The 12,846-nt window shown below is 44.9% G+C and overlaps 1 protein-coding gene across 1 annotated transcript in view; it reads left to right on the forward strand.

The window, feature by feature from the left end:
- Window positions 1–12,846, forward strand: part of Cdyl (chromodomain Y like) — a 179,148-nt gene that overhangs the window by 110,860 nt on the left and 55,442 nt on the right. The window contains exon 2 of the mRNA XM_027948171.2: window positions 2,049–2,715. Within this exon, the coding sequence (XP_027803972.1) occupies window positions 2,049–2,715 (667 nt within the window). The remainder of the gene's footprint in view (window positions 1–2,048; window positions 2,716–12,846) is intronic.

Genomic DNA, 12,846 nt, shown 5'->3' on the forward strand with positions numbered 1-12,846 from the left:
TTCTACATCTGTAAAAACTCTGACCACTGAGCATACATATATACGTGTGCATGCCCGTGCACGCGCGTGCATGCACACACACACACACACACACACACCCTGCCAAAGCTAGTGCTGTTGTACTACCTGTCAGTTGCAGAAGGAAGCAGTATAGTACAGTACCTAGTGGGGCCTGACCCTTTAAGGAGGTAATCCCGGGAGACTAGGGTAAGGAGGAGGAGGAAGAGAGACTCACCCAATACCTCACCCCCCAGACCCTCGCTTCACAGCTTTAAGGAAATAGAGGACAGGGAAAGGGGATACCCTGATTTAATGTGCATGCTTCTGGAATGGAAATTGATTTAGGGGGAACAAAAAAGCATTAAACATAGTTTTCCCACAGAGATAATCTCTTTACCCCTTGCATTTAAAACTTTTAAACTGTTGCTGCCATGAAATTAATTTGTGTGAAATTTTCCAGAAATACATCTTTTACTTAAATGCTTGTACCTTTATGCAAAACTATTCACAAGTGAAGGAGCAGGGGGAGAAAAAACATTTTAAAGTTCTACTTGCTATGTTATGGACTGTGTGGACTTGCTCATGCTGATCTGACATTAATTTTTGACTCGGGAGATCTGTTAGGCATGAAATCTGCCTCCCGATGAAACAAGGCCTTTCTATTCTTAATCCTTTTTGCACGGAAGTAATGTGCATTGAATTGTAGGCTTTTCTGCAATTCATGGCTTTAATTCTCTGTATCTTAAGTGGATGTACTGGGTAGTTTGTCTTGACATATTAAGAATAGGGGAATGGTGGGGGTGGGTATTTTCCCATTCTGCAAAAGTTATCTACACTGTATTCAATCAGCCAGCGTCATTAGGCAGTATCAAAGTCAGGTACACTGTCGTGTCATCTGATATAACCTTCAAATTTGCCAGAAACATTGATATTTTTGATCACTGAAGGGCTCAGACCTTTGTTAAAGAGCTGCTTTCTGGCTGTGGGCCTCCGCCTCAAGATGTGAGCCACATGCTGTCCCTGATGGAGAAGGCTGATTGGAGAGAAGTTTGCATTAACTGCAGATATAACCACAGATTCTAAATTTCTGCAATAACATGAGGGCATCGTGTCAAATGTTTTTTCTTCATGTAAGCTGTAGAAGATCTCCCATTTACCTTTAGAATGTTAAGGTAGTAGAACATGTCAGGGTAATAACATACTTACAAAGCAAGGGTGTGTGACTTTACACAGTTTGACACAGAACATATTGATCATTAAATTCAGAGATTAATAGCATCTTTCTTTAAAGATACTTTCATAAAATTAAAACCAAGATTTGAAGATAAATAACCTGGCTATCCTGGACCATTTTATTATCATAAACTACCTTTTTAGTTTTGGGGGAGTGCTTCAGAATGATATTTATAATCCCAATTACATTTGCTCAGTGAGCCAACCCCACACCATGGGAAGTCCACAGTGTTTCATTGCTTGTTGCCCACTGCTGGTCACCTGAGGAGGACCAGGCCCAAGGCTGCAGATGCCCCCTCCTGCTCCAGTCACAATTTTGAAAACCAGCTCAGGTGGACAGGATTCAGTGTAGAAATAAAAAGAGCCCCTTTGCATCACAAAGAAACAAGCCACCGATGCACATCCATGTATCATCTCTTTGCTGATAAATAAAAATTCATGTCTTATTGATATTTAAAGCAAGAATACATTTTAAAATAAAATTATTTTGATAAATCATTATTGTATAATCATTGAAATTTGTTTTTGCCCAATAATTAACAGAAATCATGTATATTGATATAATGCTTTGATATATGTGTACTCTTCACACATGCCAAGCATAAAATTCAAGCCTTTTGTTCAACTCCACTTCAAGGAAATAGCCCAAATCCCAAGTGTTCTGTTACTGTTTTATTTTCAGATGATTGGGGTTGGGAAGAAAAGATCGTTTTCATGATCTATGGTGCTTTTTATTGTTTTTGATGTTTCCTTGTTAAGCTTGTACCTTTCTGAAAGCATAAGCTCTTATTAAGACTCTCTCTTTTCTCCATCAGGTTGAGAGAATCGTGGACAAGCGGAGAAACAAGAAGGGGAAGACGGAGTACCTGGTTCGGTGGAAAGGCTATGACAGCGAGGACGACACGTGGGAGCCGGAGCAGCACCTGGTGAACTGTGAGGAGTACATCCATGACTTCAACCGGCGCCACCCCGAGAGGCAGCGAGAGGGGACCCTGACCCGCACCAACAGGACCTCTCCCAACAATGCCAGGAAGCAGATTTCCAGGTCCACCAACAGCAGTTTCTCCAAGACCTCTCCAAAGGCCCTCGTCATCGGCAAAGACCACGAGGCCAAAAACAGCCAGTTGTTCGCTGCCAGCCAGAAGTTCAGGAAAAACACATCCCCATCTCCCTCGAGCCGTAAGAACATGGACCTTGCAAAGTCAGGTATCAAGATCCTTGTGCCTAAGAGCCCCATTAAGAGCAGGACCCCGGTGGACGGCTTTCAGAGCGAGAGCCCTGAGAAACTGGACCCCGTGGAGCAGGGTGTGGAGGACACAGTGGCACCGGAAGTAGCAGCCGAGAAGCCTGTCGGAGCTTTGTTGGGGCCCGGTGCAGAACGAGCCAGGATGGGGAGCAGGCCCCGAATACACCCACTAGTGCCTCAGGTGTCTGGCCCTGTGACTGCCGCCATGGCCACTGGCTTAGCTGTTAATGGGAAAGGTGAGTGTCCAGTGGGCTGCCGTGGGCCATTGCCCATTGCTGGCTGGAAAGCGACCCCGGAGGGGGCACATCCTTCTCTAGAGGCCTAAGAGCAGGATCCCAGTGGACGGCTTTCAGAGCGTCTACTTGTGCTCACAGAAATCGGGAACCTGCACAGTGTCTGCTGAAGGCTTTGGGAGATCTTCCCGACTCACTCACTCTCTTTCCCTGAAGTCTTCGGCATTCATCTCTTTAATCAGCACTCGTTGTCTCTGCGCTCTCTACTGTGTCCCCCCACTGACTCACTCTGAACAGTTTTTCACTCTAAACTCGTTGTGGTTGGTACTTCTTTGCATCAAGTTCCTTTCTGAAACTACCTACCTTTCTACCTCTACAGTAGGTCTCATCTTTAAGAACCCACCTGTAGTTTCTCAGCATGGCCAGTATAGATTTAGAAGCTGTGCTCCTCATTTTGCACACCTTCTTGAGTAACCTTAAGTGCCTTTCATCGAGGGCATCACTAGCCTAGGGGACTCCTGGTGGGAGTTTGCTCGGGTTCTCTGTTCGGATCCCGTTGCTCAACATGGCACCATGGGGGGTTTCCTCTCACCCCCTGCTCCTGCTCTTAGACTCTGCAGCTTCATCATTTATACTGTGAGCTGCCCGTCTCCTAAGATGGCTCACCTGAGACTTCTCCCTCACTTGCCCACACCTTCCTGGTCACCCGCGTTTACAGAATTCCATCATATTCCTCCCCTCCAAGGCGTCGAACTGCCTCACTTTACCTGCCATAGCTTTCCTTTCCTTTTTTTGGGGGGGGATGGGGGGGTAGTGGTGCAAAGGTTTTAACCCAGGGCCTTGTGCACACTAAGCGGGCACTGTACTGCTGAACTATGCACCGCCCCCCAATTTCTCTCTCTGCTTCCTGCCTTTGACAGCTCCCTCCATTTCCCACCATTCTTGTCCTCTCCATCCAGTGCCCCCTCCCCCATGGCCTTGGGTAGCACACGTGTTTCTGAGCACCTGTGAGCCCACCCTCACCCCCACCCTCACCTGCCTTCCCTCAGCACCAGGGCAGTGTACTCCCTCTTCCTCCTGGAGCCGATTCTCTGCCTGGCTGTGGGGCGCCTCCTCCTGGGCCCTCTTCACTCCTTGTTCTCTGGGCTGCAGTTTTCTAATCTGCCTCTGACCATCTGTGTGAGTCTCCCTCGGCCCCCGCCCACTAGAATAGTATAAAGCCAAACAAAGAGGTATCGGTTTGTTGGGGAGCTGCTTTCCTCAGTGGGAGACTGTACCCCGACAGCCTTGCTGTGGGGCATTCGGCAAGCTTCCCTTGGCCTGACCCTTGCTTAGCAGCCAAGTGGGATAGAGACAGAAATGGGGGGTTTCCCTCTAGACAGGAAATCACCACCTTGCTAGCATTTTTCAGATTCACATTTGACCCAGATGCTGCCACTCCTCTGCTCCAGTTTGACCCTCACCTGGGACGTGTGAACTTGTTTACAGATGTGCCTTCCTCTGGGTCAGCCTGTTCATGGGTACAGTTCTCTTACTTATTTGTACAGGAAGGCTCATAGAAGGTCAGAGGTGCAGGGGACTTCATAAGTCACCTGAGAGCATGCTCTGTTTTCCTGATAAGTCCAGAGAGCAGGATGTTCATGGAGAGAGCAGGCGCCAGGGAGGGAGGGAGAGTGTGCCACTATCCTCTTCCGGTGTTCTCCCTATCATGGTGCGCTGCCTCTGCTAGTCAAGAGCCTCCCGTCTTTGATGACCCAGGGTCAGGTACTAAGCGGGGCTCTGGAGCCACAGTCAGGGACTTGGGCAGGGATTAACAGCCCGCCAGCCTACCATCTAGTTTATGGCCTTCAAGCTAAATATGTTTTAACATTTTCTAATGGCTTAAAAAAATTGAGAGGAATATCTACTAGCACATGAAAATTAAGAAATTAAAATTCATGCATCTGTATATAAAGTTTGGTTGGAGGACGGCTACACGCATTCACTGATTCATTCATTGCTTCACCATCACGTGTTTTGTCTTGGCCATGCTCCTGCAACAAGGCAGAGTTGGGTCATTGAAAGAGACTGGTTTAAGGCTTGCCGATTTGGCTCTGGGAAGTCATCGTGTTTGGGCTTTTTGTTAAATTGGAGAAACATAAAGGCTTCAGAAGATTGGGGGCCCTTTCTTGGTCACAGAGGCTGTGTGTATGCACATTTTTATGGGAGGACCCGTGGATCTAAGGCTTTAACCCATCCAGGTTGAGAACCATGGTCCTTGCTGAGAACCTGGAAGGCCAGCTTTGATTGGTCACTGCTCTTGCACAGGTGTTCCTGTGGGCCGCGATGCATTTAGCCTTCACACTGAGGCTCCTCAGCAGAAGCCCATGTTCCAGTTTCCTGTAGGAACAAACAAATAAGCAACAACAACAAAAAAGTCCCAAGGGTGGCTTTGGTTAAAACCACAAGGGACTTGGAAGCATAGAGTCTTCCATTATTTTCTCCTGGTCTGTGGCATTAGGGGGATTAGTGTGGGAGTCATGCTGTCATTCCATGGCCTTTCTCCAGAAGCTACTGTCCTCTTCATCCCCTCTTGCTCCCTTCCGCCTGGTTGTTGGCCCTGCGTCCTGTGTATGGCTGAGGGCATAGGACAGTGGTGAGTAGCATACCCTGTAGCATAGCCTGTGTTGAAGTCACACTTGCACATTTATAAGTTAGAGAATAATCCTTCCTGCCATTGGAGTGTCCTTCATGAATAAACAAGATGACAAAAGCAGTAGTGTCTTGGGCAGCTGGGCCACTTGCGGACTCTTAGGTGGGCCTAGGAGGATCAGGGCCTTGGCTTCCCGGGTGCTTCGCCGCTCCATGGCACAAGTGCAAGCTCCTTGGGGGTAGTGTGTCCAGGGGGGGCCGGCTGAATGGGGGGGTGTTCTCTGCAGATCCCTGTGTGTGACTGATTCTGAGAGGATGGGTGCTTACTGAAGAGACTGTGACAAGTCCTTGTGCTGTCCCTGCCCCCCATTACTGGTTCAGAGCAACTCGAGGAGAAATGCAACCAAGATTATAAGGAACGAGGGCCAGAGAAGACCTCCAAGAAGCCACGTGTTGCCCTTTGCTGAGTGAAGCTCCGGTGGATTGTTGGGCCACACTCACCCATTTTTAAAGTGGTTGTTTGTTTCTACTTTCCAGATTAATTTTAGAGACGATAAGAAAACTGATTTGTTTTCTAAAATTAATTGAAGCAGATACTGGTAGAGTCGCTGGGAAATGAACCATCTCCTGTTCAAGACAGTAATCATGTGCACTCGAGGGATATATTTGCCACGTAAAACAACAGATACTTGAGTGTCTGGGAACCAAAAGGGTGGGTGTTTCTGGGACATTTATAGATAACCACATGGACATTTACTTTCTAACTATTCTAAGTTTGAAGCTAAGGTTTAAAAGATGAATACACTGCTTCACTCAAATGAAATTTAAAAATGCAGTTGATGCAGCTGTCATCTTATTACCCCTCTTTATCAGTAAGTTAGGGATGAATCTTTGCTCTTTTAATTGCCGAATGAATTAATCCTACAAAAGAAGCAATTTGCTTTTAAAAACTGGATTATCATGACTTTGTTCTTTCATGAGTTCAAACATACAGTTGTTCATCATTCCATATGTAAGGATTTGGAGAAAATGCTATTAGAAAACTTTGAAAAAATAAATAAAAGAGACCAGGCACCATCGCGTACGCCTGTGATCCCAGTGGCTCAGGAGGCTGAGGCAGGGGGATCACAAATTCAAAACCAGCCTCAGCAAAAGTGAGGCTCTAAGCAACTCAGTGAGACCCTGTCTCTCAATAAAATACAAAATAGGGCTGGGTATATGGCTCAGGGGTCAAGTTCCTTTGAGTTCAATCCCTGGTACCAAAAAAATGTGTAAACCTCACCAGTGTTATCATGTGGAGCTGGCCGTTAGATGTTCAAGTGAAAGCCAGCAGACATAGCAGGAAGGTGACTGGAAGCCCCTTGGCACACCTTCTGTCCCATGAGCATGTCAACCAAAGGAAGGTCTCAGGAGAGCCTGCTCTAGGCATCCTGGCTGGAGTGCGACTTCCTCTCGCTGGCAGCAGATGATCTGGCTCCCCTTTCTCCAAGATCATCAGGTTCATGTAGAGGCTCCTCACCCCACAGGGCCATTGAAATTTAAAAATGCAGTTAATGCAGCTGTCGTCCTATTACCCCTCTTTATCAGTAAGTTACGGATGAATCCTTAAGCATGTGATGTAGCTTTCATTGAAGTGTTGAGGTTCTGAAGTCAGAACTGACTTCACCCCAGGGGAGGTTAAGAATTCAGGAGGCCAGTGTCCAGTAGCAACAGCCATTCAGTGGGGTCACAAAAGAAATGTCCACTTGAGAACAGCAGATGTTTGAAGCCAAGTTAGAGCAGACAAGCAATTGAAAGTGTCTGTAAGGATTTGATCCAGAAAGGTCTCAATTTGAAACTAGCAAGCAGTTGGTATCTCTGTGTACCAGGCCCCGTGCTCAGTGCTTCTAAGTGCTCACTTAGTCCTTCCAAGGAACAGAGCTGCTTAAACATGGAACGGTTCAGAAGCTGAAAACCAAACCACACCACAAGAAAATAAGCCTTTTAGGCAAGTACATAGATACTCTCTCCCCGCCCCACCCCAGTGTGCATCGCCCATGTCCTCTGATAGAACATGTGACCACCCAGTGCAGATAGGTTCTTCCGTTTCTCACGGGCAGCTCAGTGGTCCCCAAACCTGGGTGTGCTCAAGAATTCTAGTGCGGAGTTCTCACTAGACACAATACCACGTTGAGAAGATCCAGCAGTGGATTGTCCCCGGGAATCTTGAAAACATACAAACAAAGTGTAATCATTTTATTTTAAAACTTATAAATGTATGGTTTTTATGTCAACCACTGTTGTATAGCCAGGCCCTTCAAAAGGGGATACTTGTGTTTGCCACTTGTTGGAAAGCCAGGGCCTTTCAAGTATGGATCCATTGACTGGGGTGCTGTTTCACGTAGAGCACACCCAGGAATCATCATTTACTCTTTCCAGTTCAGATTTCTTTAAACTAGAGAAGTGCTTATGTTTCTGGATCTTGAATGCATAGTCCTAGTTTTTTGTTTTGTGGGGGTTTTTTTTGGAGGGGGGAAGGATTCTTCATATTTCTTTTTCATACCTGGTTTCACATTTATTTTTAGCCTAAAGCCTGTCCAAAGCATGTGATGTAGTTTTAATTGAAGTGTAAGCTCCCCTTTTGTGGTCACATCTCCAATTTTATGCAACAGTGAATGAAACGTAACCAGTTGGACCAGCCTAAGAAGTGGAGGGAAGGAGAAAAGCATTTCCCTCCCCTCGTAGGTTCATGGGGGCCTGTGAGTAAAACTGAACTGACGAGAGAGGAGAACAGGAGGAAAAAAGGCTTGTACGCTGAATTGATGTTTTTAATTTTATGTGTTTGGGCGTTAGGCTGCCACAGAAAAGAGGAAACTCCCCAAGGAGTGGCTAGAGTTAAGAGTTTATGTGCCATTTAACAAAGGACAATAAACGATGAAGTGACTAGACAGGGCACCGAGGGCTTGGGTTCTAGATATATAAATTGAGAAAGGTAAATATCTGAGCAAACTAATGAAGATAAGGACTTGTTAGTAAGGTTTGTTCGTGGAGACTCATCTCATTTCCACCTCCATTGATAAGGGTTCTTTTCCTGGTTCTGAAAAGGAGGATGCTTTTGTAAATGGAAATTTATGCCCCACTTCTAAGCAGAAAGGGGGAGGGTACAGTGGTTCTTCCAGCTGTAGTTTCTCATTTGCCTTCAACTCAAAACAGTCCTTAAAACAAAGTGGCACATTTTCAGTGGCATGCCTGATCCTTTGCAGAAGTTAAGGGAACAGACCAGCCAGCTCTTGACCAGCACCTGTGGCAGCCAGGCTTAAACGCTGACTTTCTTACTCTGTAGGCACCAGACTTTTCAGAGAATGCCCCCATCCTTACTGTACTGTTAAAATGTTTTATGACATTATTAAGGATTTTAGGACTCTGGGCAATGCTTATCCAGTGAGCCCTTAAAACCCTGCTTCTAGCCTAGAAACTAAGTTGGAATGTGATGTGATCACTTAGTTCTCTTGTTGTTTCAACTTTCTGTTGTTTTGACTCTTTTTTTTAATGCCAGTGATTCTCATAGGTGGTACCCAGACCAGCAGCATCTGGGAACCTGTGAGATTGCAGATTCTTGGGCCCTACTTCACCTCTTGAATTGGAATCTCAAGTTGGGGCCCAGCAATCCAGCAAGCTCTCTGTGTGTTCTGATGCCTGCCAAGGTTTACTCTGTTGTATTTTGTTTTATGTTTGGTTGGCAAAGTGGAAAGTAAATAAAAATATGCTGTTAAATAATTCCATTTATAGCATATATTTAGTTTCTTTTCCTATTTTATCTTGAGATTGTTTAACTTTGCATATCTTCCCCCCGCCCCCTCCTCATGCTGGAAATTGAACTCAGTGCCTCATACATGCTAATAAGCATGTGCTCTACCACCATCCACACCCCAGCCCAAGTCTAGCATCTTGATTTAAGATTGTCTTTAGGCTTTTTGACTTGGGGAAGAGCTACTAGGGATTGAACCCAGAGGCACTTAACAACTGAGTCACATCCCTAGTCCTTTTAAAATTTTACTTAAGAGACAGGGTCTTGCTAAATTGCTAAGGCTGGCTTTGAACTTGCCGTTCTCCTATCTGGGCCTTCTAAGCCACTGGGATTACAGATGTGTGCCACTGCACCCAGCTTGATCATTTTTAATACAGATTTTAACAAGCATCACAAAATAATATAAAACACCTAATCGTTGACACACACAAAATCCCTACCTACTTTCTAGAAATAACTGCTGTTAACAGTTTTCTTCTTTTAAAAATGGTCTAAATATGTAGAAACCTGCACATACTTGTTATATGTTCTACAACTTGTGGTTTGGTTTCTCTTAGGATTGTTCCCCCCACCCCCATTTTGTAATACATCTTGGATATTTTTTCATATCCACACAAATCACTTAACTCCATTCTTCTAAAAGACTTGTGGTCACTTGTTTATCAGATTTTATACACACACACACACACACACACACACACACATATATATAAACAGTGTTTTAGTGAGCTTTTTCACTGCTGTGACTAAAAGATCTGACCAGAACAATTTTAAAGGAGGAAAAGTTTATTTGAGGTTTCATGGTTTCAGAAGGCCAGCTCCATTCCTTGGGGCTCAAGGTAAGACTGAACATTATGGCGGGAGAGGGTGGCAGAGGGGAGCAGCTCACATGGGGATCAGAAAGCAGAGAGAGAGAGAGACACTCGACTCCACTGGCTAGAGACAAATACATAACCCAAAGCCATGCCCAAATTCCCACCTCCTCCAGCCACACCCTGTCACTTCAGTTACCACCCAGTTAATCCCTGTGGGGATTAATTCGCTGATTGCGTTAAGACGCTCACAACCTAATCATTTCTCCTCTGAGCCTTCTTGCATCATCTCATAAGGGAGATGTGTGAGGGGGGGGACACCTCACATCCAAACCGTAACAAATAGTATTTCTTAGCAGGAGCACTTCGGATTTGGGCTGGACACCACCCCCCCCCCCCCCCATTTAGTGTCCCTAGTCCTGCCCTTAAGATTTTGGTATGGCTTTGGGCATTGTCATAAACCAGAGTCCCAGGTTCCCGGTGCCCACACACTCATATCCCACAGGGGCCCCTAGTCTGTGAGAGCCGCACTGTAGACATTTCAAAGGTCCCCACCATTGATGTTACAGCTGCAGGAATGTTAACACATCTTGTTTTAACCAGAAGTAGCAGCATAAGTGCCACAGATGTTCACACAAGTACTTTAGAAGTACTTTGAGCAAAACGTAGAACTTGTTACCTCCTCTCCACAGGATACTGGGTGCCCCAGAGAGAACATTAATAGCTGGGTATCATTTTAGACCTTTTTCTCTGTGTGTTCTCTTTAATATGAGATCATACTAGATACATGATCCTTCATTTTCATTTAACATCATGTCTTAGAGAACGCTCTGTTTTAAGATATGTCATTTCTCTCAAAGTTTTACCTTTATATAGGTATGATTCCATGTTCCTGGAGATGTTGCCAGACCAGTACAAGAAACACTCAGGTTCTCTTCGCCCAGAGTCACCAGGCCTTTGTCTTCCGCCTTATTTGCTTTCTCTGTCCCGTGTCTCCCTCTGCCCAGGCGTGTGTGTATACACACATATGTGGAGGCACTTTTTTTTCCCCTGAACTATTTTAGAGTTTGTTGGCAACTTGCTGTTGAAAACAGTAGCCTAACGCAGGCTCCATAGCTGATTTGAGAGTCTGATAGATTTTGCCACATTGCTGTCTCAGAAAGCTGTGAGGTTGGGACTCTTCATTTACCTGTTCCTAACAGACGTTTGGTCCATTTTTCAGTATCTGCCAGAGAAGGTAGAAAATGATATCTCGTTTAGATTTTAAACTAGGAAAACTTTAAATACGTTGACTATTTGCATGCATTTTTCTCTTACTTCCCTTTGTATATCCCTTACCTACTTTTCTTTTGGGTGGTTTACCCTTTTCAAAATGGGAAGATTTCTGGAATGTGCATGTTCTTGCCCAGGGACTACACAGTCTTCTCTGTGTGCTTGAGCTGTAGTGTGCGTACTTAAAAGGGTGCCCTTCAAAAGAGGTCCCTGGCTTATAGTCCTGACCTACTCACAGGCTGATACTTCCGTAGTTACAACTGACTAGTCCCTGCCTCAAAGGACTAGAAAACCACAAATTAATTTGCATTAATTTTATGGTTATTGCTCCATTTTTAAAAATATTTATTTTTTAATTGTAGGGGGACATAATATCTTTATTTCATCTTTATGTGGTGCTGAGGATGGAACCCAGTGCGTCACGTGTGCTAGGTGAGCGCTCCACCACTGAGATGAGGGCTCCACACCCCAGCCCTCTTGCTGCATTTTGCATACACCAAAAGATACTTCTTTAGGGGCTGGGTTGTGGCCCAGCGGCAGAGCGCCCGCCTAGTACGTACGAAGCCCTGGATTCGATCTCAGCACCACATAAAAATACATAAATAAAATAAAGGTATTGTCCAACTACAACTAAAAATACATATTTAAAACCAAAGATACTGCTTTAATTTGGAGTATGAGAGAAATTTGGATTCTTTAGGGCAGATGTCAAAGGAATATTTCTAGCTATAATTCCTGTTCCTTTTGAACTTTGGTTCAGGGACAAAAGAAGAAAGTCACATTTTTGTGTTGAACTTAATATTTTTTCTCATTGCTGTGATATTTGCTTTTATACCAGTGGGAGCTGAATACCTATTACAAGTCCCACATATCTTCTGTATTCCTGTTTTTGCTGCTGTCATTTGCAGCTGGGTACTGCTCTTCTAGAAGATTCCTGGAGTGGCATCCTGTATCTGAGGGGTGGGGGCATCTGTGCACACAGGCAGTCCTGTACATCATGCTCTCACCCCCGAGCAGGCTCTTGTGTTGCCTTTGCTTGTCTTGAGTTCCTCCAACATTCTTCCTAATTCAGAGAATGCTGCTGAATAGAAGAAACTGGTTGTGAAAGGGAAAGTGATTTGATAACAGTAACTTCAGCAGAGTTGTTGGGAGAATAGGATCCACGGTAGAGAACTCACTCCTGACTTCCATCTAGTTCTTTATAATGTTGTCACATGGTTTCAAGTGACTTTCTGTAAGTACAGTTCATACTACTGATAGGTACTATGTGAGACAGGACTTTTTCTCTTTTCAAAGTACATAGTTAAACTCAAATTGGATCAAACAGTCAAATGCATCTTTTGTCTTATATAACTAAGATCCAGGGCCTGAAAAAATAGAGAGGCAGCCCTTAACCTCCTCTGAGTGCAGGTAGACCCTTCCCACCTGGAATCAAGATACTGTCAGGGTGTCTGACCTCTCAGCAGACCAGACAGAAAAGGCACTTCCCCTCAGAAGTTCAAAAGGGGAGCCAGGCATATGGTGCATGCTTGTAATCCCACTAATTTGAGAAGCGAGCAGGACGTTCACAAGTTCAAGGCCTCTTATAACTTAGCAAGACTGTCTGAAAAAAATAAAAAAGGGTCAGGGATG

This window comes from Marmota flaviventris, chromosome 6 (genome assembly GCF_047511675.1).
Source record: "Marmota flaviventris isolate mMarFla1 chromosome 6, mMarFla1.hap1, whole genome shotgun sequence".
NCBI lineage: Eukaryota > Metazoa > Chordata > Mammalia > Rodentia > Sciuridae > Marmota > Marmota flaviventris.